Source organism: Bos javanicus, chromosome 13, assembly GCF_032452875.1.
Source record: "Bos javanicus breed banteng chromosome 13, ARS-OSU_banteng_1.0, whole genome shotgun sequence".
Lineage (NCBI taxonomy): Eukaryota > Metazoa > Chordata > Mammalia > Artiodactyla > Bovidae > Bos > Bos javanicus.
Window position 1 is genome coordinate 52,146,049 of NC_083880.1, and position 26,036 is coordinate 52,172,084.

The 26,036-nt window shown below is 49.0% G+C and overlaps 3 protein-coding genes across 3 annotated transcripts; all 3 read right to left on the minus strand.

Annotated features, from left to right (window-relative positions):
- Positions 1-442: 442 nt before the first annotated feature.
- On the minus strand, positions 443-1,372 carry OXT (oxytocin/neurophysin I prepropeptide). The gene is made up of 3 exons (XM_061436722.1): positions 1,206-1,372; positions 695-896; positions 443-604 (listed from the first exon to the last, which is right to left on the minus strand). The coding sequence occupies exons 1-3, from the start codon at positions 1,323-1,325 to the stop codon at positions 549-551; spliced, it is 378 nt and encodes a 125-aa protein (XP_061292706.1). The 5' UTR covers positions 1,326-1,372; the 3' UTR covers positions 443-548.
- Positions 1,373-15,962: 14,590 nt separating this feature from the next.
- Positions 15,963-18,257, minus strand: MRPS26 (mitochondrial ribosomal protein S26). Its single transcript, XM_061436746.1, has 4 exons — positions 18,017-18,257; positions 17,776-17,922; positions 17,565-17,688; positions 15,963-16,193 (listed from the first exon to the last, which is right to left on the minus strand). Exons 1-4 carry the CDS (start codon positions 18,226-18,228, stop codon positions 16,059-16,061), a joined length of 618 nt encoding a protein of 205 aa, XP_061292730.1. The 5' UTR covers positions 18,229-18,257; the 3' UTR covers positions 15,963-16,058.
- Positions 18,258-18,339: 82 nt separating this feature from the next.
- On the minus strand, positions 18,340-25,969 carry LOC133259358 (progonadoliberin-2). Its single transcript, XM_061436751.1, has 3 exons — positions 21,285-25,969; positions 19,354-21,193; positions 18,340-19,230 (listed from the first exon to the last, which is right to left on the minus strand). Exons 2-3 carry the CDS (start codon positions 19,526-19,528, stop codon positions 19,001-19,003), a joined length of 405 nt encoding a protein of 134 aa, XP_061292735.1. The 5' UTR covers positions 19,529-21,193; positions 21,285-25,969; the 3' UTR covers positions 18,340-19,000.
- Between the last annotated feature and the right edge of the window lie 67 nt (positions 25,970-26,036).

The following is a 26,036-nucleotide window of genomic DNA, read 5'->3' on the forward strand; positions in this document are numbered from 1 at the left end:
CTTCCTTTAGACCTCAGAAAGTGAAAGAAAGTGAAGTCGCTGAGTCGTGTCCGACGCTTTGCGACCCCATGGACTGTAGCCAGCCAGGCTCCTTCGTCTATGGGATTTTCCAAGCAAGAATACTGGAGTGGGTTGCCACTTCTTCGCTAGGGTATCTTCCCAACCCAGGGATCGAACTCGGGTCTCCCGCATTGCGGGCAAACTCTTTACCGTCTGAGCCACCAGGTTCCGCCCATGTCCAGCCTGTTTGGAGTTGGAAACTGGGGGCTGTTTCCATCTCCCTGGGAGCCCGCTGTGTAGTACCCCCAACCCCTTCCTCCATCCACCCCTATAGGATGGCGCCCTGGACCGCGGCTCTAATTCCGTTTGAAGCGCCGAGAGCCGAGGATCTTCGATTCCCCCAAAGCCCTCCCCTCCCCGTTCTGACACTCAGATGCGAGGCTTGTTGGAGGGGGGAAAAAACGGCTTTATTTCGTTGTCATAATTCCTGGGGATGATTACAGAGGGAGTGAAGGCTGCGCTCCGACGGTATCGGGGGCCGGCCGGTCTCAGTGCTGGGAGAAGGCGGCCTCAGGGTCGCAGGCGGGGTCCTCGTGGCAGCCGTCTGCACAGAGAGACGCCGAGTCAGGGCCGCCCTGGCCCAGCCCGCCTGGTCCTGGAGCCCCGGTCCCGTCTCGGCCCCTGCCCGACTCACCCGGGCTGCAGCAGATGCCGGCGGCGGCGCAGCGGCCCCCGCTCCCGCAGGGCTTCTGGCCGGACTGGCAGGGCGACGGCAGGTAGTTCTCCTCTTGGCAGCGCAGCGCCTCGGCCGTGCCCACGAAGCAGCCCAGCTCGTCCCCGCAGCAGATGCTGGGCCCGAAGCAGCGGCCTTTGCCCCCGGGGCCGCAGGGGAGACACTGGTGGGAGGGAGGGGATGAGCCGGGGGCGGGAGGGGAGCGGCCGGGGAGGGAGACCCTGTGGGGTGGGGGGCTGAGCCGGGCGGGCGAGGGCGGCCGGAGGAGCGCGGGAGGTGGCGGGTCTCCCTGGCTCTCTCTTTGGGCCCAAAAGCGGTCGAAGGAGGGCAGTCAAAAGCTCCTCCGCTCCCTCGATTCCCAGGCTAGGTGGGGCCAGTACGCGGTCAGCGCGGGAAAGGGGGCGGCGGGGGAGACCCTGTGGCAGCGGGCCGGGCAGCCCGGAGCGCCACGGGTCGAGGGCGGGGCTCTCACCGTGCGCACGTCGAGGTCCAGCACCGCGCGTTTGCCGCCCAGGGGGCAGTTCTGAATGTAGCAGGCGGAGGTCAACGCCAGGAGGCCGAGCAGGCAGCAGGCGAGGCTGGAACCTGCCATGGTGCAGACGCGCTGGTCTCCGGGCCGGGGACTGCGGCCGTCTCTCGGGTCTGGCCTTTTAAGCCCGGCGGCCGCGTGGGCGGAACGGTGTCTAAGAGGGCAGCCGCATGACTGGTCACAGCGCGCCGCTGCGGGTCAGGCCCTGCGCCCCCGGCGCGCCCCCTCATTTGCAGGGGCTGTGCCGGGTCAAGGTTATGTCGGCTAATGGCTAATGGTCCGGGAGATGATAGCGAGTGCTGCTTGGGGGAAGCAAGCAGCTCTGGGCAGGGAGCCTGTGCGGTGGCCTAGGTCCTAGGGTGGGACAGGGAGTATGGGGGCTGCGGCCCAACCGAGGACTATGGAGCCCACTCTCAATCCCTTGGGGTGAGGGGTCAGGATGAACACTCGGGCCCTCCAGGAGAGAAGAGATTCGTTCAGGACTTCCCCATCTGCCCTCTTGGTCAACCACATACACTCCCTAGCTCCCCTCTGCAAGCAAGTTCTCTTCCTGAAATCTGATTTCCTGGAACCCCAGCCCGGCTCCCCACACCAACATCCAGCAGGCACTTGGATATGAAAAGATTTTATTTTCTCTCATTTCTAACTGAAATCAAGCCTTTCCTTCAGCTATAAGGTAGGCAACAAACCACAGTGGAATTCGCGATACCTGTGACTTCGTCACAAATTGAAATGGCTGATATCCTCCTATCCCATTACAACAGCTATTGCAAATGTCTCTAAACATCAGGCTCATTATCACTGTGAAATTATGGATTATTGGACGGACCTGCCACTAAATCTTGTTATCTAAATAAAGCAGCACATTTGTGACTGTATCTCAAACGTTTTAATATTTTGATACCTGATCATAAATATAGCTGGTTTCTTTTGTAATTTCATGTCTTTTGTTTGATTGTTTTGCATTTTTAATATACAGTATCTTAAAATGAAAATAATTAAAATAAAAGAAAGAGAGACTACCTCTGAGGAGTATTGGTCATTGCTGCCATGAACAAGGAGGTGCTCAGCATGGATCCCCCTTCAAGAAGGGACTTGCCACCCAGCTTCTGGGAGAGTGGTCAGCAGATAGCCTTTGGCTGATAGCCCATCCAAGGCCTGCCTCAGCTACAGATAGCTGCCTCATCTAAGGTCATGGTCACACCATTCTCTGGTGGCCCGTATTCAATGACTGGTCCATTTTGGCCCAATGCTGGACAACTCTGAAGGACTATTTCAGCTTAGGACATCCTTGTGGGGTCAACTGAGGCCTGCATGGAAGTTCTCTCTCTGTCTAGCTCTGTTTCCAGCCCGTCCCTCTCACAGGTATGGGTCCCAGGGACCCTTGGCAATAAGCGTGTATGTGTTAGTTGCTCAGTCATGTCCGACTTTTTGAGACCCCATGGACTGTAGCCCACCAGGCTCCTCTGTCTGTGGAATTTTCCAGGCAAGAATACTGTAGCAGGTTGCCATTTCCTTCTCCAGGGGTAATAAGCATCTTGTATGTTAGACTTCATTTCACTCTGCTCTCTGGGGACTTCAGTGTGCAAGAGGGAAAGATGAGATCATTGTCACTCGCAGAAGAGAGGCAGCCTCCTTTGCACTCTTGCTGACCCTCTTAGAGGAGGGTGCTGAGGCTCCCAAGCTGAGCAGGTCAAGCTGACCTGGAATATCAGTCAGCAGCTGGTCTTGTCTCTCACCCAAATCAGTTCATTGGCATGGCTGGTCTAGAAGGCCAAGGGCTTGACCCTGGAGGCAGCCCCAGAAAGTCCTCCCGCCTGCCCTGTGGGGATATTGACCTCACCCAAATTAACAAATGCACAGAGATTACTTTGGCCTCATGGCCCTCACAGGGCCAGCGTTCCTTTAGCTGTTCAACAACTGTCAACTGAAGATGCACCAGGTCCCAGGACAGATGCTTGGAAATACCAGTGACCCAAACAGACAAAAATCCCAGCCCTCAGGGGCTTATACCCTAGTCGAAGAGGAGAGGCAATAAGCATATTTCAGTAGGTTAGGGGTGGTAAGTGCTGTGGAGGAAAGCGGGGGGCACATCACAGTTTTCCTGAAGTCTTCAGCCTAGGCCTGTTTGTGAAGTGATATCTTGACATTTGAAGGAGGCAAAAAAGAAGCCACATGGATATCTGAGGGTGGCCTAGTTTTCTATCGCTAAGTCCCAAATGACCACAAATTTAGTAGCTTAAAACAGTATCCACTTATTATCCCACAGTTTCTGTGGGTTTGGGCACTGCTCAGCTGGGTCCTCTGGGTCACAGGGCTACAGTCAAGGTGTCAGCCAGGCTGCATTCCCTTCTGGAGTCTGGGATATTGCTGACATAATGCATCGCTTACAGCTGTAGAACTCATGTGATTTGCATCTTCAAGGCCAGCAACAGAAAGAAAGAGTCTTTGGTGCTTCAAGTCTCTAAGTGCAAGCAACCTTCTTTTAAAAGGTCTCACCTGATTAAGCCAGCCGCAGGATCAACTTTGAACTCAAAATCAAAGTGATTAATTTGGATAATTGAGCCCATAATTACATCTGCAAAATCCTTTCATATTTAGCTTATAGTGTAATCATCAGAGTGACTTCCCTTTTACTGTATTCTTCTATGGGTTAGAAGAAAGTTACAGGTCATACCTGCATGCAACAGGAGGGGATTGTGCAAAGGTGTGGATACATGGGGCTTCCTAGGTGGTGCTAGTGGTAAAGAACCCATCTGTCAATGCAGGAGACGTAAGAGACTAGGGTTTCATCCCTGGGTCGGGAAGATCCCCTGGAGGAGGGCATGACAACCCATTCCAGTATTCTTGCCTGGAGAATCCCAAGGACAGAGGAGCCTGGTGGGTTACAGTCCATGGCTCACAAAGAGTAGGACATGACTGAAGTGACTTAGCATGTGTGCATACACACAGAAGGGTACCAGGGATGGGAATCCCAGGGCCATTTTAGAATTCTTATGTCGGACCTGTAACTTTCTTTTGAAGGGAGATTTATCTAGGCAGGGAAAAGAGCAAGTGCAAAAGAACTGAGGTGGAATGTCTGACATGTTCAAGGAACAGCAAGAAGGCCAGTGGGACTGGAGTGGAGTGACTGAGTCCTGAGGTCAGCATGGTCACATGGGACCGAGTGAAATGGGAAACCGAGAGGGTTCTGAGATGGGGAGTGAGGTGGAGAGGTGACGTGATCCGGCTCAGATGTTATTAGCACAGATTTGGATATCGTGTTGCAGAAAGGCTGTGGGGAAAAGGTGGAAGCAGGAAAGAGGAGGCTCCTGCAGCAATCCTTGCAAGGGATGATGGTGGGCTGGACCAAGGAGGAGGGTGCATGGGGGTAGAAGTGACCCGATTCTGGATGTATTTAGAAGAAAGTACCAACTGAGGTTTGCTGATGGGTTGGATATGGGTGAGATAGAGAAAGAGGAGTCAAGCAGTGGGAAGTATGAAGCTTAGCGTGGACTAACAGATGCTCATCACACACCCAAGGAGACTGAGCAGGCATTTGGGTTTTAGAATCTGGAGTTTAGAAGAGAGGACTGGGCAGCAGATATGTAAATTTGGAAATCATCAGTACCAATATTTAAAGGCACAGACCTGAGTGAGATGGCTTAGGGGGAGTGATTTGAACCCCAAGTAAGGTAGGAGAAAACAAGAGGATGAAGACAGGATTACAAGGAGGAGGAAATGATCAGATGTGCAAATGCTGCTTGACATGAAAGTTGAACTTCTTTATTTAAACAACTTCAATAAAGTATAATCTATACAGGGCTTCCTTGATGGCTCAGTGGTAAAGAATCCTCCTTCCAACGAAGGAGATGTGGGTTCAGTCCTTGGGTTGGGAAGATCCCCTGGAGAAGGAAATGACAAGACACTCAGTATTGTTGCATGGAAAATGTCATGGACAGAGGAACCTGGCTGGTTACAGTCCATGGGGTCACAAAAGAGTCAGACACAACTTAGCAACTAAACAAAAACAACAACATAGTTTATACAACATAAAATCCACCCATCGTAACAGCAGCATTTGATGATTTTTATTACAGTAAACAGTTATGCAACCATCGCCTCAATCCAGTTTTAGAACGCTTGCATTCTAGGAAGAAGTCCTTCATACCTGTTTGCCATTACTCCCTGTTCCTACCCTCAGCCTCAGGAAACCACTGACATAGATTCAACTTTTCTATAAAGTTCCTATAAATTTAACCATACACAGTATGTAATCTTTTGTGTCTGGCTTTTTTAACTTGCCATTGTGCTGCTGAGGCTCATCCAAGTGACTGTGTGTGTCAGTGGTTTGTTCCTCTGTATCATTGAGAAGTAGTCCAAAGGCTGAGCGCTGAAGAATTGATGCTTTTGAACTGTGGTGTTGGAGAAGACTCTTGAGAGTCCCTTGGACTGCAAGGAGATCCAACCAGTCCATTCTGAAGGAGATCAGCCCTGGGATTTCTTTGGAAGGAATGATGCTAAAGCTGAAACTCCAGTACTTTGGCCACCTCATGCAAAGAGTTGACTCATTGGAAAAGACTCTGATGCTGGGAGGGATTCGGGGCAGGAGGAGAAGGGGATGACAGAGGATGAGATGGCTGGATGGCACCACCGACTCGATAGACGTGAGTCTGAGAGAACTCCGGGAGTTGGTGATGGACAGGGAGGCCTGGCGTGCTGCGATTCATGGGGTTGCAAAGAGTCGGACACGACTGAGTGACTGAACTGAACTGAACTGAGTCCATAGATGAACCACATTTTGTTTATCCATTCATCAGTTGATGGACAAGAAGCAACAGTTAGAACCAGACATGGAAAAATAGACTGGTTCAAAACTGGGAAAGGAGTATGATAAGTCTGTGTATTGTTACCCAGCTTATTTAACTTACATGCAGAGTACATTATGCGAAATGCTAGACTGGATGAATCAAAACTGAATCCTAGAATGCTAGGAGAAATATCAACCTCAGAAATATCAACATTTGCACATCTGATCATCTCCTCCTCCTTGTGATCCTGTCTTCAGGATCCTTGTGACACCACTTGAATGGCAGAAAGTGAAGAGGAACTCAAGAGACTCTTGAGGGTGAAAGAGGGGAGTGAAAAAGCTGGCTTGAAACTCAACATTAAAAAGACTAAAATCAGACTTCCCTGGTGGCACAGTGGATAAAGAATCCATCTGCCAATGCAATGGACAAAGTCTCAATCCCTGGTCCAGGAAGATTCCACTTGCCTTAGATAGTAGGAAACAGGAGTCCAGAATGGCAGTGGCTAAAAGACAAGGAAGGGAAAAGCCCGCAAAAATAGAACAAAGAAAGGTCATTTCTTTGTAAAAAATGTAGTCAAATTTACCAACTTTTGAAGGCCCTGGGCAAAGGCTAATAGAGTTTTGCCAAGAGAATGCACTGGTCATAGCAAACACCCTCTTCCAACAACACAAGAGAAGACTATACACATGGACATCACCAGATGGTCAACACCGAAACCAGATTGATTATATTCTTTGCAGCCAAAGATGGAGAAGCTCTATACAGTCAGCAAAAACAAGACCAGGAGTTGACTGTGGCTCAGATCATGAGCTCTTTATTGCCAAATTCAGACTGAAATTGAAGAAAGTAGGGAAAACCACTAGACCATCCAGGTATGACCTAAATCAAATCCCTTATGACTATACAGTGGAAGTGAGAAATAGATTTAAGGGACTAGATCTGATAGATAGAGTGCCTGATGAACTATGGAATGAGGTTCATGTCATTGTACAGGAGACAGGGATCAAGACCATCCCCATGGGAAAGAAATGCAAAAAAGCAAAATGGCTGTCTGGGGAGGGCTTACAAATAGCTGTGAAAAGAAGAGAAGTGAAAAGCAAGGAGAAAAGGAGAGATATAAGCATCTGAATGCAGAGTTCCAAAGAATAGCAAGAAGAGATAAGAAAGGCTTCCTCAGTGATCAATGCAAAGAAATAGAGGAAAACAATAGAATGGGAAAGACTAGAGATGTCTTCAAGAAAATTAGAGATACCAAGGGAACATTTCATGCAAAGATGGGCTCGATAAAGGACAGAAATGGTATGGACCTAACAGAAGCAGAAGATATTAAGAAGAGGTGGCAAGAATACACAGAAGAGCTGTACAAAAAAGATCTTCACGACCAAGATAATCACGATGGTGTGATCACTCACCTAGAGCCAGACATCCTGGAATTTGAAGTCAAGTGGGCCTTAGAAAGCATCATTACAAACAAAGCTAGTGGAGATGATGGAATTCCAGTTGAGCTATTTCAAATCCTGAAAGATGATGCTGTGAAAGTGCTGCACTCAATATGCCAGCAAATTTGGAAAACTCAGCAGTGGCCACAGGACTGGAAAAGGTCAGTTTTCATTCCAATCCCAAAGAAAGGCAATGCCAAAGACTGTTCAAACTATTGCACATTTGCATTCATCTCACACACTAGTAAAGTAATGCTCAAAATTCTCCAAGCCAGGCTTCAGCAATATATGAACCGTGAACTTCCAGATGTTCAAGCTGGTTTTAGAAAAGGCAGAGGAACCAGAGATCAAATTGCCAACATCCACTGGATCATCGCAAAAGCAAGAGAGTTCCAGGAAAACATCTATTTCTGCTTTATTGACTATGCCAAAGCCTTTGACTGTGTGGATCACAATGAACTGTGGAAAATTCTGAAAGACCACCTGACCTGCCTCTTGAGAAACCTATATGCAGGTCAGGAAGCAACAGTTAGAACTGGACATGGAACAACAGACTGGTTCCAAATAGGAAAAGGAGTACGTCAAGGCTGTACATTGTCACCCTGCTTATTTTACTTATATGCAGAGTACATCATGAGAAACGCTGGACTGGAAGAAACACAAGCTGGAATCAAGATTGCCGGGAGAAATAATAACCTCAGATATGCAGATGACACCACCCTTATGGCAGAAAGTGAAGAGGAACTAAAAAGTCTCTTGATGAAAGTGAAAGAGGAGAGTGAAAAAGTTGGCTTAAAGCTCAACATTCAGAAAACTAAGATCATGGCATCTGGTCCCATCACTTCATGGCAAATAGATGGGGAAACAGTGGAAACAGTGTCAGACTTTATTTTGGGGGGCTCCAAAATCACTGCAGACGGTGACTGCAGCCATGAAATTAAAAGACGCTTACTCCTTGGAAGGAAAGTTATGACCAACCTAGATAGCATATTGAAAAGCAGATACATTACTTTGCCAACAAAGGTCCGTCTAGTCAAGGCTATGGTTTTTCCAGTAGTCATGTATGGATGTGAGTTGGACTGTGAAGAAAGCTGAGCACCGAAGAATTGATACTTTTGAACTGTGGTGTTGGAGAAGACTCTTGAGAGTCCCTTGGACTGCAAGGAGATCCAACCCGTCCATTCTGAAGGAGATCAGCCCTGGGATTTCTTTGGAAGGAATGATGCTAAAGCTGAAACTCCAGTACTTTGGCCACCTCATGCAAAGAGTTGACTCATTGGAAAAGACTCTGGTGCTGGGAGGGATTGGGGGCAGGAGGAGAAGGGGACGACAGAGGATGAGATGGCTAGATGGCATCACCGATTCGATAGACGTGAGTCTGAGTGAACTCCGGGAGTTGGTGATGGACAGGGAGGCCTGGCGTGCTGCGATTCATGGGGTGTCAGAGTCAGACAAGACTGAGCGACTGAACTGTCTGAATTGAACTGTCACTGTCTTTGTGAGGCTGCCCTCTGCTGGCCACATGGGCAGCTGCAGAGTGGATCTGAGTTTCCTCCAGCAATTGATTCTCAGTTTGACTGTATTTGGCATATAATTCTTTTGAGCAATCATCATACTATTTTAGTTCATGGTATGAGTTTGAAGTCATTCTCTAGTTTCACTAAAAATAGTATTTAACGTGTATTGAGCACCAAGCCCCAAGCACTGAACTTAGCTTTACATGAATGTCTCATATATTCACAACAGTCTTACAGGTATCAGTATTATTTCTACTTTACTTTTAGGAAACTGAGGAATAGAGAGACTAAGAAGTGTTCCTCAAAACACTCAAAGTAGTAAGAAGGGGAGCTGGGCTTCAAATCCAGGCAGACTGCAGCAGGTTTTCTATACTAAGCTAGGTAGCCTCTCACGGTGTTTCTCTATTTTTAATTTATTCATATCGATTTCTGGATTGAAGCAGTAAGGCAATCATGCAAACACTCTCATATCTCTTGGAGATTTTTTATTTCTCCAATAAATTCACAAAAGTGTCCAGAAAGCCACAAGCTGTGACCCAATTAGCTCAAGTCATCCCCAAATTAGTCTTCTGGAGCAGTCTACTTGCAAAAATCATCCAAAAGCAAAAACTTAAATTTTTCCAGGTCAGGAAGTAACTGAAATACTAGCAATTTGCTGTTATTGGCTATATGATTTTTATTTATTTTTATTGAAGTATATAATTGATTTATAACGTTATTTTAGTTTCAGGAATACAGCAAAGTGATTCAGATATATACATCCAAATCATCACGTGGGCTCAGTAGTTGTAGCAGATAGGCTTAGTTGTCCTGTAGTATGTGGAATCTTCCTGGACCAGGGATCAAACCTTTGTTCTTTGCATATGTATAATACGCTCAGACGCTCAGTCATGTGCAACTCTCTGCGACCCCATGGACTGTAGCCTGCCAGGCTCCTCTATCTATGGGATTTTCCAGGCAAGAATACTAGAGTCAGTTGCCATTTCCTTCTCCAGGGGATCTTCCCAACCCAAGGACCCAACCTGGGTCTCCTGCGTTGCAGGCAGATTCTTTATCAACTGAGCCACCAGGGAAGGCCAACTATAAATATACATATGTGTGTGTGTATATTTAAATATATATCTTTATATACACATATATGACATTATTTATATTTTTGGCTGTTTTGGGTCTTTGTTGCTGCACACAGGCTTTCTGTACTTACAGCGAGTGGGTGCCACTCTCTACTTGCAGTACATGGGTTTCTCATTGTGGTGGCTTCTCTTGTTGCAGAACATGGGCTCTAGACACGTGGTTTTCAGTAGTTAAAGCCTGTGGGCTGTTGTGGCACACAGGTTTAGTTGCCCCGAGGCATGTGGAATCTTCTTGGACCAGGGTCAAACCCTTCTCCCTTGCATTGGTAGGTGGATTCTTAACCACTTAACCACCAGGGAAGTCCTGTATTCTTTTTCATTATAGGTTTTTACAAGATACTGAATATAGTTCCCTGTACTATATGGATCTTTGTCGGTTATCTATTTTATATATATATAGTAGTGTATATTTTGGAGAAGGCAAGGGCAACCCACTCCAGTACTCTTGCCTGGAAAATCCCATGGATGGAGGAGCCTGGTGGGTTGCAGTCCATGGGGTCGCAAAGAGTTGGATATGACTGAGCGACTTCACTTTCACTTTTCACTTTTATGCATTGGAGAAGACAATGGCAACCCACTCCAGTGTTCTTGCCTGGAGAATTCCAGGGACAGAGGAGCCTGGTGGGCTGCCGTCTATGGGGTCGCACAGAGTCGGACACGACTGAAGGGACTTAGCAGCAGCAGCAGTGTGTATTTGCTTATCCCAAACTCCCAATTTATTCCTTCCCCTGATCTTTCTCCATTGGTAATCATAAGATTGCTTTCTATGTCTGGGTCTGTTTTGTAAATAAGTTCATTTGTATCATTTTTTTTTTTTTGGATTCCACATGTAATTAATATGACATTTGTCTTTGTCTGACTTACTTCACTTAGGATCATAATATCTAGGTCCATCCGTATTTCTGCAAATGGCATTATTTCATTCTTTTTTTGTGGCTGAGTAATATTCCATTATATATAATGCAATATCTATATTGGAAGCCATATATAATTATATATATAACGGAAGCCCTATATATATATGACATCCCTAGCTCAGGCTATAAAGAGTCTGCCCACAATGTGAGAGACCCAGGTTCGATCCCTGGGTCAGGAAGATCCCCTGGAGAAGGAAATGGCAACCCACTACAGTATTCTTGCCTGGAAAATTCCATGGACAGAGGAGCCTGGCAGGCCACAGTCCATGGGGTCACAAAGAATTGGACACAACTGAGCCACTAACACACAGACACTATACATACACACACACACACACACACACACACACACACACACACACACACACATATATATATATATATACCACATCTTCTTTATCCATTCATCTGTGGATGGACACTTAGGTTGCTCATGTCTTGGCGATTGTAAATAGTGCTATGCACATTGGGGTGTGTGTATCTTTTCTAATTAGTTTTCCTCTCTTCTGGATATATGCCCAGGAGTGGGATCATACAGCAACTGTTTTTAGTTTTTTTTTTAACGAAACTCCATACTGGTCTCCATAGTGGCTGCACTAACTTATATTCCCACCAACAGTGTACGGGTGGAGGGGGTTTCCTTTTCTCCACACTCTCTCCAACATTTATTATTTGTAGATTTTTTAAATGTGAGGGAATAATGATTTATTGAAGGCCTACTATGAGCCAAGTGACTTATTTGTAGACCTTTTGATGATGGCTGTTCTGATCAGTATGAGGTGATCCCTCATTGTAATTTTGATTGCATTTCTCTAGTAATTAGTGGCTCAGTGCTAAAGAATCCACCTGCCAATGCAGGAGACTTGGGTTCGATCCCTGGGTTGGGAAGATCCCCTGGAGAAGGAAATGGCAACCCTCTCCAGTATTCTTGCCTGGGAAATCCCATGGCCAGAGGAGCCTGGTGGGCTACACTTAATGGGATCACAAAGAATCAGACATTACTTAGCGACAGAGCATGCACACACCAGTTACTCATCCATAGCTTTCAGTTCCACAGGAGGCTGGAAGTGAAGTGAAGTCGCTCAGTCGTGTCCAATTCTTAGCAACCCCATGGACTGCAGCCTACTAGGCTCCTCCGTCCATGGGGTTTTCCAGGCAAGAGTACTGGAGTGGGGTGCCTGCACATATTTCCCAGCTTTCCTTGACAGCTGGCTTCCATTGTGACAATAACATGGGAGTCACTGACAAGATCTAAGGACAGAGAAAGGGCAAATGCACATTTTTCCTCAGCTTCTGGCCCTTTTGGCAGCTGCAGCAGCAGTGGAGGTGGCCAAGTGTGGCTCCTGCATTCTTTCCTGCACAGGGACTGCAGTTCCAGCTGCAGCACCAGCACTTGCAGGCTCGGCTCTGGCACTGATGGCAAAGGTGCAGTAGCCAAGGTTGACGTTTACACCTCAGACACAAAGCCCCTCTCAGACCATCTTCTCCAGTAGCCAGAATTTAAAAAAAGAGACAAAGAGCATGAATACGACATTTCCCTCAGTGAGGGGAAAATGCCAAAGAATGGTGGAAGATTACTGAGCGTCAGTGATGCAGTCACTGCAGAGTACTGCTGATTATGAGTACATAATCCCCACGATTATGCAGCTCTGCCCTTCCCCATGTCACTTAGTTGGGCCCTGTGGCAGGATGCTGTTCCTTCTTACAGATTCTTGATCTCAAGGCCTTGTAGACTGCACTTCGAATTTATCCAGACAATGCTGTTTTTTGATATGGATATTCACATTTATAGCTTATATGCACTTACCTGCACTGAGGAAACAGTCATCAAAGCACCCCTCAAGAGAAATGCCTGCTTGTCTCAAGATTTGGGATTGCAAATATCACTTTTAATTTCCCATTTGGATTTCAGCAATCAGCTAGGCTTGGATCCGAGGTATCCATTTCACTTCAGTATTTGTTGGGGAAATAATCACAGGGTTAAGTTCAGGGGGAACTTTCCCAAAGATTTCTGGGAATATTAATAGTGGATACACACAGAAAATCTTGTGTATTCTGGAAAAATATGGGGGAATGACGTTAGGCTTACTCAGGCCTAGATGGTTTCCTTGATGGAACAGTGTAAGGAGGCATCTGGCACCCACTCATGTGGCAAGTTCATTCTTTTTCTGTCCACTTGGATTACTACCAGCAATATAGTAGTAGGATACCACCCTGGCAGCAGTGCATCACCTCAGCCAGGGACTGAACCCAGGCCACAGCAATCAAAGTTCTAACCACTAGACCGCCTGGGAAAACACTGCTCACTCAGCAAAGCTCTGGGGGTCAGCATACCTCTCCCAAGTCAAACACAGGTTCTGCTTGTTCCCTGCCCTCTCTACACCGCATTGTAGACCTCTTCAAATCTTGCTGAAAGCATTTACATTTGGGTGTTGTGCTTCAGATGCATTTATTGGGTAGCCCTCGAATCTACTACTCACAAGTGGGGCCTCAAACAAGAGGTTCTCTACGTGATACAAGTTCACATAGTCTGCAGCACATACAAGCTGAATCTGCAACTTGAAGTCAAGAATCGGAGACCATGGTTACCTATCAGGATTCTACTGGAGATCAGGCATGTTCGTGGGACACATATATCTGCAACGTGGACTGGGCATGACGTGACAGCTGACCTGTGCGCCTAGCAGCATTCTACAACCAATCAGATGCAGGTACAGTTGAGATTGGGCCTGAGCTGCCTGCTGCTGCTGCTGCTGCTAAGTCGCTTCAGTCGTGTCTGACTCTGTGTGACCCCATAGACAGCAGCCCACCAGGCTCCCCTGTCCCTGGGATTCTCCAGGCAAGAACACTGGAGTGGGTTGCCATTGCCTTCTCTGACTAAACTGGCTATTTGTACCTAAACCAATGAGATGGCTGTGGGTGAAGAAAATGTTCAAGGTTGGTTTACAGGTAGCTCTGCCTGACCTGCTGACATCAGCAGTGAATAATAAGGAATTACAGCCCTAAATGCAGGACACTAGTAAAGGAAACATGGCCCAAAGTCAGATTCAAAAAGGTATGATACTCTTCTGTACCTGAAGACAGACGGCTTGTCTGGATCCTGATAGAGGACCAGGGACTTGTCCAAAATGAAACTGAACTTCCTCCAACAGGCTCAATGTCCCAAGTGAAAGTGTACCTAAGGTTTCCTCAAAGTTCAAGGCTGTGGGCACAATCTTGGTCCGCAACATGTGCCCATCAGCCCTCAACCTAGAAATTGCACTGAGCACCTGAAATCAGGGCCCCACTATGCTGTGCCTGGGCTCAGTGCCAGGAAAGAGAAGAGCTATTGATCAGCCTGAGGGAGGCCATTGCCCTCAATGGTGCAGTGCCCTGATGGGGACTGAGTCCTAGGTCCTCTGCTTATACCTCTATTAGCCACTTCCCTACCTGAATGTGAGCAATTATCCACTTTCCCTCAAAGGTTTTTGTGTTGTAAGGTTCTCAGGGCCTATTTACAACGTGGGAGTTGGGGAAAGATTGTTTTTTCCCTCTGGTGGTATTTAGTGAATGGTGGCAAAGGGACAGCAGCTCTGGTTCAGAGAAATATTTCTCTTCCTCATCCTGGATGTTCTTTGAGGGCCTGCATCTGAGTAAGGGCCATGGACCTATATGCCCACTTATTCAACCTTGTGAACTTTAATCACAAGTACTCGTTTGCTCCAAGTACTTGACAAATGGGGTCTTCCTGTCTTCTGTCTTGGGCACACCACTCCCTGGCCAGCAAAATTCAGCGTCAAGCAGGAGCAGGTCTTTGGTCAGTGGTTGCTTTGTTTCACTTACTGGGTGATACCTGACTGGAGCCTGAAAGCTCTGTATAAGGAAGGGGTCAGCAAACTTCTGTAAAGTCATATAAGACTTCCCCAGTTCTGTAAAGTCATATAAGACTTCCCCAGGTGTCCAGTGGTTAAGACTCCATGGTTCCACTGCAGGGGGCCTGGGTTCAATCCCTGGTAGGGGAAGTTTGACATACAGGAAAAAAAAAATCATATAATGGCAGGGGGAGGGGGGGGAGATAAATTAGGAGCTTGGGATTAAAATATACACACTACTATATATAAAATAGATAACAAGGACCCACTGTATAGTACAGGAAACTGTACTATATATTAAAAAAAAATTTTTTTATAACATAATATTATGTTGTGATAACCTATGATAGAAAGGAACCTAAAAGATGTATGTGTGTGTATATATATATATAACTGCATCACTTTGCTGTACACCTGAAACTAACACATAAATCAATGACATTTCAATTAAAAAATCATATCAATATTTTAGACTTTGCAAGTCATAAGGTCTCTGTTGCATCTGTTCATCTCTGCCATTGCAGTATGAAAGCAGTCAATGAATGGGTGTGGCTGTGTTCCAATATACTCTCTTCATTACAGCAGGCGGGATCTTTGGTTGTGGAGTGTACTCTCCAGTTGCAGCATTGTGACCTCTAGAATGCAGGGGCTTAAGTAGTCCCAGCGCGGGGGCTCAGTTGCCCTGAGCATGTGGGATCTTAGTTCCTCAACCAGGGATTGAACCTGCATCCTCTGCACTGGAAGGCAGATTCTTAACCACTGGACCACCAGGGAAGTCTCTGTGTTTCAATATATTTTATCCACAAAAACAAGCAATAGGCCAGATTTTGTCCAAGGACTGCAATATACCAACCACTGATCTTGAGGATACTCAGGAGACAACCTGGCTGTCAAGGGGACTAAGCTTCTCTGTGAGACAGAAACTTCTCAGGCCTGGCGCTTTACTGAGAGGTGCACATGGGTGCAGAAGACAGTACTGCATGTGTGGGGCTTCTGACCAAGCGGCAGGAGCTGAGGCCCCAAAGTGAAGCCTGCACCGGAATAGGTAGAACCTTTTCCTTCATCACAAACACCAACTGCTTTATTTCAGATCAGGCCCAACCCCTTTCTTTCCATGGTCCCTGGGTGGGTACTGTCCTCACTGGGACCTCAGGAGCCCTTGTGCTGTGGCGTGACCACCTGCCCCTCTCTGGTGACGGCCCAGTTGTAGCTCTTGGGGGAGTCCAGAGCTTCTTCCACCCGCGCCTCCAGATTCTCTCGGGTGATGAAGTTTTTTGCATCCTCCTATTGGAAAAGATGAAAGTGAAAGAGGAGAGTGAAAAAGTTGGCTTAAAACTCAACATTCAGAAAACTAAGATCATGGTATCTGGTCCCATCACTTCATGGCAAATAGATGGGGAAACAGTGTCAGACTTTATTTTTGGGGCTCCAAAATTACTGCAGATGGTGGCTGCAGCCATGAAATTAAAAGACACTTGCTCCTTTTAAGAAAATTTATGACCAACCTAAACAGCATATTAAAAAGCAGAGACATTACTTTGCCAACAAAGGTCTGTCTAGTCAAAGCTATGGTTTTTCCAGTAGTCATATATGCATGTGAGAGTTGGACTATAAAGAAAGCTGAGCTCCAAAGAATTGATGCTTTTGAACTGTGGTGTTGGAGAAGACTCTTCAGAGTCCCTTGGACAGCAAGGAGATCCAACCAGTCCATCCTAAAGGAAATCAGTCCTGAATATTCATTGGAAGGAGTGATGCTGAAGCTGAAACTCTAATACTGTGGCCACCTGATGCAAAAAACTGACTCATACGAAAAGACCCTGATGCTGGGAATGATTGAAGGTGGGAGGATGACAGAGGATGAGATGGTTGGATGTCATCACTGACTCTATGGACATGAGTTTGAGTAGGCTCCAGGAGTTAGTGATGGACAGGGAAGCCTGGCTTACTGCAGTCCATGGGGCTGCAAAGAGTTGGACACAACTGAACTGAAATGAATTGGAAAAGAGAAAATTCAGCTGAATGGGAGCCCCCAGAACAAGCCTCCCGGCTTTTAGCTCACTGAGGGAGGGGCTCCAGCTCTTCCATGGGAAAGATGTCTGGCGCCTAGGTCTTCTCTGAGCGCCCGGGTGATGTTCCAGTGGAAGAACATTAGGCAGATTTGTCACCTTGTTTTAAGACACTCATTCCCTGAACACTTAGGCCAAAACCCAGGCACACCAACTGTGACACTTCACTGGGCGGAATCCGTCTCAGAGTTGTCTAGGTCTCTCAATCTCTCTCAAATCGTCCTTCTCCCTCTATCAAGCCTCATCCATTGTCTCTGGATCACTGCTAATTGGTCTCGCTGCTTTTAAGTCTCACACCTGCTATCTCACGCCAAAACGTTTAAGCTTCGGTGACTTTCTCACCTTCAGGACAAAGTATAAACTCCTAGGGAAACGCGGAGGCCATCTCACAGACCCCGTCTAGCCACGTGAATACTGCAGTGGCAACTTGACAGGCGCTCTCGCTGCACGCCTCCTCTCCCAAACCCTCACCTGCGAGCCCCGTCTCAAGACTCAAGGCTACTCTCTTCCCTCTGCGTGTAGCTGCATCTCCCGCCCCCGCTCACCGCGCGCTGGTCTAGCAGCCCCACCGTCTGGAGACGCGGCCCACCTGCAGCTGCAGCACTTCCCGCTCCTTGAGCCGGGCCCAGGCCTCCGCCTCTCGGGCTTCCCGGGCCGCCTCCTCCGCTTGCCACTGCTCCCGCTCCCGCGCCTCCTGCCGCAGCCTGGCCATCCTGGGAGGGGCGAGAGACCCAGACTGAGCGTGGCTGGGTGTCTCGGGGCCGGTCAGGCGGCCCCGCCCCGCCTCCTGCCCCACTCACCGCAGCTCATGCAGCCGCTGGTTCTCCGCCTGGTTCCAGGCCATCAGCTCGCGGTGCTCAGCGGCATCCTGCAGCGCCTTGCGCTCTGCCAAGACACCGGCCCGGGCCTCGTGCACCTTCCTGCGCACCTCGGTCACGAACTCCTGTCTGGACGGAAACGCGCCCAGGGTCGGCACTGTTTTCAACTGCCCGCACTAACACACACGCCAGAGGGCGCCGCTTCCTCATCCATCACACATACCTGAGGGCGCGCACCGTCTGGCGGTACTGCCGGTAACGCTCTGTCAGCACGAAGAATTCCGCAGGATCCACGGCGGGCGGGGTCGCCACGCGCCCGATCTTGGACTTGGCCGGCGGATCGTGGCGGGTTTTTCGGCCGCGCGCGAGGAGCAGAAACTGGGCAGGAGGGCGGCCCAAGGGCCGCGCGCCCAGGGTGCTCAGCGCGCGCAGCATGGCGAGACGGCCCCGCCTCCGGCACGCCGCAGGGAATCATGGGGACCCGGAAGTGGCCGCGGGGCACCACGGGACGTGTAGTCCGCGGGCTCCGCCCCAACCCTGTGGAGCCCGCAGTTTTGCTTCCGCCCTGGGCCGGGAACATGGCTCTTGTCCTCCGCAGGGTCGGCTCCCGCCCGCGTGTCCGTGACCCGCATCCCTCCAGCTCCCATGCAGGCAGTAGGGATGAGGGAGAGAGGAGACCAAGAGAGAAGTGTCAGCAGGGGTGAGAGAGGAGAAAAAAAGAGAACTCGATGCAAGAACTTTAGGGGTCTCACACCTTTATTGGAGAGCGGCGGGGCGTGGCCCTCGGGGTCCAGTCTGCAGAAGGGGGCGGTCATTCCAGTGGACGTTCTGGTCACCTGACCGCCGAACTGTGGCTTTACCCGCCCCCTCTTCTCCGCCCCTCCTGTTTCTATTCCTTCTTTCTCCTCTCCCAGCTTGGCTTCTTGCGCAGGAGCGGCCAACCGCGTTTTGCGACTCCCACGTCCTGTCGTTGCCTCTTGCCTCTTAGAGGTTTCAGCGTGCGGGTTTTCTAGCTCATTGGGCGTACAGATTCTTTACCTACTGAGCTATCAGGGAAGCCCAACAGCAGGGACACAGGGGGCATCTCATCATAAATTGTTACTGTCATATCATCATAAATTGTTAGTATATCAAATTGTCGAGAATTCTGGAGTATCAGATAACGGCGCCCACAGCTAGCTATACCAGGAGGCATCTCAGTGGTGTATCATCCCCCGAGCCCCTCAGTTCTTAGCTGGCCCTGTAGTGGCCAAGGGTGGGGGCCTTCCACTTTACTTATCAGCAGTGTCTGCACCAGGTGCTGCTTCCCACGGAGGAGCCACCGGGTCATGGTCCTGCTCTTCCAGGGCACACTGTCCTCAGGCCAAGCCAGAGCATCACTTGGGAGGGTATGGGCAATTTGGCCTGGGCTTTGAGCTGCAGTTCCCAGAACCTTTTCTTAGAAGGGAACTGAGGCTGTAGCCTGCCTTCCCCCACCCCCACTCAAAGCTTGAGGTAGGGGAAAGAACCCCAGCCAGCACCTTCTTCTTTCCACTTAGGCTGGGGAGATTCTTCACCTACCTGGGGGCCTAGGAGGATGCTGAGGGTCCCGGGGTAAGCTGGAGGCTCGTTTTCCTCCAGGGTACCAGCCGTGGGACCGGTGTTGAGCCTTTGAGGGTCCAGGGTAGGTGGTCAGCAGCAGCAGCAGCAGCAGGAGGCCTAGCCCAAAGGTGGCCCATAGCAGGGCTGCTCCCATAGACAGTGGACAGCACTGGAGTCTGGCACTCCCAGACAGACCGCCTTCCTCTTCCTCCAGGGTCCCCTTGGACAACTGACACTTCTAGGGCAGATTTATTGTCTCCTAATGTTCTTCTCTCATCCTGTTATTGCTTCTTATCCCGGGACTACAGGGGTCTGGACTCTGAGGGCTCCTGGCAACGAGCCACCTCCCAGAGCCCCTGGGGCAGTCTCCCGACTTTGCCAGCTGAGGGCCCTCCCCAGTATGGCAGGCCTACCCTTTCTTTCCTCAGGGATCCTAGAAGTGAAGTTAGAGAGGGTGTAGGGGAGATGTCCAAGAGACAGGCAGCAGTGTGGAGGCACTTGGGCCCCCCACCCCCTCCCGCCCCCCATGTTGGGAGACCCTTTTCCTTGTGAGTTGCTTTCTCTTCCTTCCATGGCAATTGGGGATGTGAAATGGGTGTGTGGATACAGGGCCAAGGGCTTCTACCCTTTGTCCCTGCCACGCCAGAGGCAGTGGGCACAGGCATAGTGTTGCTGGCAAGAGATGAAGGGGGCTTTTCTGGGCATGGGCTGGGGTAGAGGGGCTTGGGAGGGGGAAGAGGAGCAGCGTGCCATGCACCTAGAAGAGAGCTGCATCTGGACAAGCCTCAGCCTGGGGGAGGGTGGCTCTTCACTCACTGGGGAGGGCTGTGGGCCAAGTGGCTCCTTGCAGGTGGCTCTTCCAGGCAGCAGCAGAACCCAGCCAGGCAGCCCCAAGATTTATTGAGCAGGTGATTCTACCCCCTGCTCTGGGCCCACAGGCCCCAATGACGTCTTGGTGGGGGACAGCTTGCCACCAATCCTCTTCCCTTCCTAGTGTATGTTCAGCTGCTGGCCCCGGGATCATCAGATGCCTCCTCCTCCCATCTTCCCAGGGATCTGAAATCATTGGACTCTTTCTTCAGCCTGGCCTGTGTCCGTGAGGTCTCATCGATCCACTTCCCTGGCTGCTTTCTCAAGCTCCTGCCCTTAGATCTAGAGACCTTTCACAGCCCTCTCTGACACACCAAATGGTGGCCCTAAGAGAGGCAACTCCTGGGGTCTCCCTGAATCCCACCTAGCTCAGGGCTTTCCCTGGTAGAAAGGTTGGGGGCCGAAGAGGGAGGGGCCCAGCAGCTTGTTAGTAAGTCTGAGGAGATCTATGACCACCCTTCCTGAGGGCTTGTTTGCTCACCTGTAAAATGGGTTGAGTGGGATAATCCTCCTCACACCTGGACACCAGGGCCGGGTCACTCCAGTGAAAGGAGCTTTGGGCGGGGCATAGCTATCCCCTCTCCTCCAAGATGGCCCCTCCTCCAAGCAAGCCCAGTTAAAGGGGCAGTGCGGCCTTTGTGGGTCTATCTGCAGGTGGTAGGAATAATTCTGCCTCTCAAGGTTCCAACCACTCCTCATCCTGTGCTCAACCCAGGACCATTTCATGGAATTGGGCACAGCTGCCCTGGAATGCTAGAAACAGGCTTCCGCCTTAGTCTGCATCAGCTCAGCTTTCTGCCACCAGCCACCAGCCTCTGAGGGGCAGAGGCCAGTTTATGGGGTTATAGCCTATCTCTCTTTGGACAGCAATTTGAACACCAAGTGCAAGGGTAGGGTCAGGCTATGCATTCACAGTGGCCAGTCATCAGGAGAGCAGGTGCATTAAATCCTGTGGCAAAGATGGGGGAGATGACATCATGAGTACCTAGACTTCTGCTGCCCAGGCAGGAGGGCATGGGTCAATTTCCAAACTGACTTACCAAAAATGAGTATTTGGACTGTATAATAAGTTAAACTGTTTGGGAAACAGGCTTTTTCCCTTTATGTATTGGTTAACCAAGAAACTTTTAGGATAACATTTGCTTTGTTCAGTTCAGTCGCTCAGTCCTGTCCGACTCTTTGTGACCCCATGAGGCTTCCCTGTCCATCACCAACTTCCAGAGCCTGCTCAAACTCATATCCGTTGAGTCGGTGATGCCATCCAACCATCTCATTCTCTGTTGTCCCCTTCTCCTCCCGCCTTCAATCTTTCCCAGCATCAGGGTCTTTTCCAGTGAATCAGCTCTTCACATCAGGTGGCCCAAGTATTGGAGCTTCAGCTTCAACATTACTCCTTCCAATGAATATTCAGGACTAATTTCCTTTAGGATTGACTGGTTTGATCTCCTTGCAGTCCAAGGGACTCTCAAGTCTTTTCTCCAGCACCACAGTTCAAAAGCCTCACTTCTTCGGTGCTCAGCTTTATGGTCCAACTCTCATATCCATACGTGACTACTGGAAAAACCATAGCTTTAACTACACGGACCTTTGTTGGCAAAGTAATGTCTCTACTTTTTAATATGTTGTCTAGGTTTGTCATAGCTTTTCCTCCAAGGAGCAAGCGTCTTTTAACTTCATGGCTTCAGTGACCATCTGAAGTGATTCTGGAGCCCAAGAAAATGAAGTCTGTCACTGTTTCCATTGTTTCCCCTTCTATTTGCCATGAAGTGACCAGATGCCATGATCTTAAGTTTTTTGAATGTTGTTTTAAACCAGCGTTTTCAGTCTTCTCTTTCACTTTCATCAAGAGGTTCTTTAGTTCCTTTTTCTTTCTGCCATAAGGGTGGTGTCATCTGCATATCTGAGATTATTGATATTTCTTCCAGCAATCTTGATTCCAGCTTGTGCTTCATCCAGCCTGGCATTTCCCATGATGTACTCTGCATGTAAGTTAAATAAGCAGGGTGACAGTATACAGCCTTGACATACTCCTTTCCCAATTTGGAACCAGTCCATTGTTCCATGTCCAGTTCTAACTGTTGCTTCTTGACCTGCATACAGATTTCTCAGGAGGCAGGTAAGGTAGTCAGGTATTCCCGTCTCTTGAAGAATTTTCCAGTTTGTTGGGACCCACACAGTCAAAGGCTTTGGCATAGTCAATAAAGCAGATGTTTTTCTGGAACTCTTGCTTTTTCTATGATCCAATGGATGTTGGCAATTGGATCTCTAGTTCCTCTGCCTTTTCTAAATCCAGCTTGAACATCTGAAGTTCTAGGTTCACGTACTGTTGAGGCCTAGCTTGGAGAATTTTGAGCATTACTTTGCTAGTGTGTGCTGCTGCTGCTGCTGCTAAGTCACGTCAGTTGTGTCTGACTCTGTGTGACTCCACAGACGGCAGCCCAACAGGCTCCTCTGTCCCTGGGATTCTCCAGGCAAGAATACGGGAGTGGGTTGCCATTTCCTCCTCCATTACATGAAAGTGAAAAGTGAAAGTGAAGTCGCTCAGTCGTGTCTGACTCTTAGTGACCCCATGGACTGTAGCCTACCAGGCTCCTCTGTCCATGGGATTCTCCAGGCAAGAGTACTGGAGTGGGTTGCCATTGCCTTCTCCGTGCTAGCGTGTGAGATGAGTGCAATTGTATGTTGTTCGAACCATCTTTGGCATTGCCTTTCTTTGGCATTACCAAATGGAAACATTTGCTTTGTGGGTTTAGTGCAAATGACTAAGTTCAGTAAACTAGCTTAATTCTGGTATGGGTTTACAAAATGTTTTGTTCAAAGGCCCTGGTGTTCATTTTAAAAGAAGAATGGAATGCCTTTATTTTTTCTGTAATTTGAGTGTTATCGTGCCTGAAAAATCCAAACATGAAGCTCTGGTCCCTTTCTCTCTGGCCACATACTCAGCCTTTTAGGAATATTTGCTGTCTGCTTCCAGATTATAAATTCTGGAATAGAATTCATCCTTGTATCCCTCTCAACAGGACACAGAAAGTCATTTGTTCACCACTGAACTCTTAACTCCTACTCAGCCCTGAGGCCACATCATTCCAGTCTGGGGGCTGCTGTAGTCAGCTGGAAAAGCAATTTTGAGTTGAATGCTCAGGTGCTGCAGCAGCAGAGTGGCACCCTCCCTGGGGCACCTTCTCCCCTCCCCCTCAGCAGATGGCCTGGGTGAAGGATAGAGCATTAGCTAGAGTCTTGGCAACAGGGCTGCAGTGGATGCTCCATGGTAAGGAACAAAATGGAGAAAAGCCAACATAGGCACTATTGGGGGAGTGTGTGTGTGTGTGTGTGTGTGTGTGTGTAGGGGGGAGGTCTGGGTTTGGTGCCGTGTGTGAACTATTGTGGGAGTGTGTGTGTATGTAGCAGGGAGGTCTGTAGTTTTGGTGCCCAGTAAGGAACAAAATGGAACACAAGAACTATTGGGGGGAGAGTGTGAGTGTGTGTGTGTAGTGGGGAGGTCTGTAGCTTTGGTGCTCAGTAGAACTGGGATGGGTGGGGGCAGAGGATGCTGGAGGCTGCACAAAGGGCAGTGGGCTATTGTGACTGGGCAAACCCCTGAGTGTGGGAAGCCTGATCTGCTGCCTCTGGGCTAACCTGTGGAGTCACAGCAGGAAGCAGGGTGTGTGGACTGGAAGCTCAGGACTGGAGAAAGGCTCAGGGTCCACAATACAGACTGCAGTAATGCCTGACCTCTGAGGAAGGGGCTGTGGAGGAAGGCAGTCACTACATCAAGGGGGGAGCTAGTGCACAGGAAGACTGGATCCTTGGGGCTCAGCACTGAGGATGAAGGGGTAAAAAAAGAATGTGTGGGAGTGAACTGAGGGTGGGGGTAGAGGATGAAGGAAAACCCAACACAGAGACTATCTGATGAAGTGAAGTCTCTGTGAGTGTAGCAGGTCCCACAGGTTTGGGGAGTGCGCTGCGCATGGTCACAGGTGACAGGCTGAGGGGTAGGCACTGGGTGAAGTGGGCTCCCCTGCCCTTCCCACATATTTGTGCCACGTGAGCCTCAATACACTTCCCTCTGAGCCTGTCGGGTTTATGTCTCTTGATGCCAGGTGAGCCCTGAATAGCAGGAAAAGAGAGGTGGATAAGGAGCGATGAGGGAGAAGGGGAACAAAGGGCTTGGATAACTCCCACTTGAAGATGTCTGTTTAGCAACCTGGGGATATGTTCACTGTATGGCTTGCTGACCCCAAGGCTTGCCCTCTTCCATGGGCTTGGACATGATCACACAGAGGCACCAACAGGTAGTACGCAAAGAGACGGATTTCCTTCCCAAGCATGGCACCCCTCAACAGAAATTCTTGAGATTTTTGTCTTTGCTTAATTTATTCCCACTTCTTATAAACCTATTGACTTTTATCATCCCTTACAGTTCCTTGCTTCCTATAGGAAGCCCAGAGTACATGTACCGACTTATATGACTTACCTCATGCAAGCTTTCAGAAGGTGATCTCTTGTGGCGGCCCCTGCTCCCTGCAGACATCCTGAATATGTGGGGGGAACTTGGGTCCCATCTTTAGTGCATCTTTGTTTGCCTGGAATCTGAGGCCCTCTGATCAGCTGCTCCGCTGACCTTTCCTTTTCACTCATCTGAGCTTCTAGCATCTCTCAGGTCCAGTTTAAGTGCTACCTACTCCCGGAAGCATGGCACCACTGATCTCTGAGCATTCCTCCATGGGCCAGGCTGGAGTGCTACCTTTCACTTCTGACAGCCCCCAAGGTGCCCCTGGTTCCTCAAGAAATGCCCTGAGGGCTGCAAGGCTTTGTCAGCCCTGCACTTACAGTCATGGCAACTGGTTTCTTCTCCTGTTCCTGTGAGGGGCTGATCATAAAGAAAAGAGACTACAGACATGCCCTCCCAGCTCTGCCCTCAACTAAAGACCACATTTCCCAGTGCCCTTTGTAGCTCAAGTGTGGGCTTACAACTAGGGTTTAGCCAATAGGGTATGAGTGGAAGTGGAAAGTGCAATTTTTATTTCATGTCCTTAAAAATGAAATTGCTTACCCATGCTCTTTTTGCTTCTCCATGGGAAAAAACAGTAACCTCAACTATCAGGATGAGAACAACGGCCTAAGGGTCTCTGGGACCATGAGATGAGGATACTGGGTCTCTAGACTGGGCAGACTGTTACATGAGAAATAAACAAAATGGATGTTCAACGTGTGCCTGGAATCTGAGGCCCTCTGATCAGCTGCTCTGCTGATCTTTTCCTCCTTTTTATGCATCCATTTTATTTAACACACTCTGACAGGTTATGCTCAAACTCAAACTGGGATCTAGACTTTCACCATCGTGACCTCTGGATCTGAGGCACTTCTATGCAAGAGTTCTGGAAATGAGGACAGATATGTAAGGAAATGGAAGTTGTTTAACACAATAAATGAGGATATAAATACTTACTCTGGACAAAGTGACATGATCCAGATAGTTCTGCAGCAGAGCACCAAGGACTAGAGAGGTCAAACTGATCCAGAGCCCAAAGCCAAGCCACCCCTCTCCTCCATGCCCCTGCACTCAGGGAAAGAGCGAGGACTCAGGCTATCTTCCCTAGGGAGTGAGGCTGGCTAGGACGACTGCACCAAAGATATTCTGGGAGTGAAAGAAGGGTGTGGCAGCTACCTAAGAGGTAGAGGGACTGTGTATATTGGAAAAAAGGCAGACTGTGCCCTCTCTGCAGCCAGCTAAGACAGATGGGTAACAGTGGGCTAGGAGTGGCGCAGGAGAACCCAGCCCTGGTGTGACT

Excerpts from the sequence above, each read along its gene's own strand:
- LOC133259358 (XM_061436751.1), bottom strand. The coding sequence starts at position 19,528 with ATGGGAGCAGCCCTGCTATGGGCCACCTTTGGGCTAGGCCTCCTGCTG. Across the intron at positions 19,231-19,353 it reads GCATCCTCCTAGGCCCCCAG|AAAAGGTTCTGGGAACTGCA; the intron begins GTAGGTGAAGAA and ends TTCCCTTCTAAG.
- OXT (XM_061436722.1), bottom strand. The coding sequence starts at position 1,325 with ATGGCAGGTTCCAGCCTCGCCTGCTGCCTGCTCGGCCTCCTGGCGTTG. Across the intron at positions 897-1,205 it reads TGGACCTCGACGTGCGCACG|TGTCTCCCCTGCGGCCCCGG; the intron begins GTGAGAGCCCCG and ends CCCTCCCACCAG. Across the intron at positions 605-694 it reads CGGCATCTGCTGCAGCCCGG|ACGGCTGCCACGAGGACCCC; the intron begins GTGAGTCGGGCA and ends CTCTCTGTGCAG.
- MRPS26 (XM_061436746.1), bottom strand. The coding sequence starts at position 18,228 with ATGCTGCGCGCGCTGAGCACCCTGGGCGCGCGGCCCTTGGGCCGCCCT. Across the intron at positions 17,923-18,016 it reads CAGACGGTGCGCGCCCTCAG|ACAGGAGTTCGTGACCGAGG; the intron begins GTATGTGTGATG and ends GTTTCCGTCCAG. Across the intron at positions 17,689-17,775 it reads CAGCGGCTGCATGAGCTGCG|GATGGCCAGGCTGCGGCAGG; the intron begins GTGAGTGGGGCA and ends CGCCCCTCCCAG.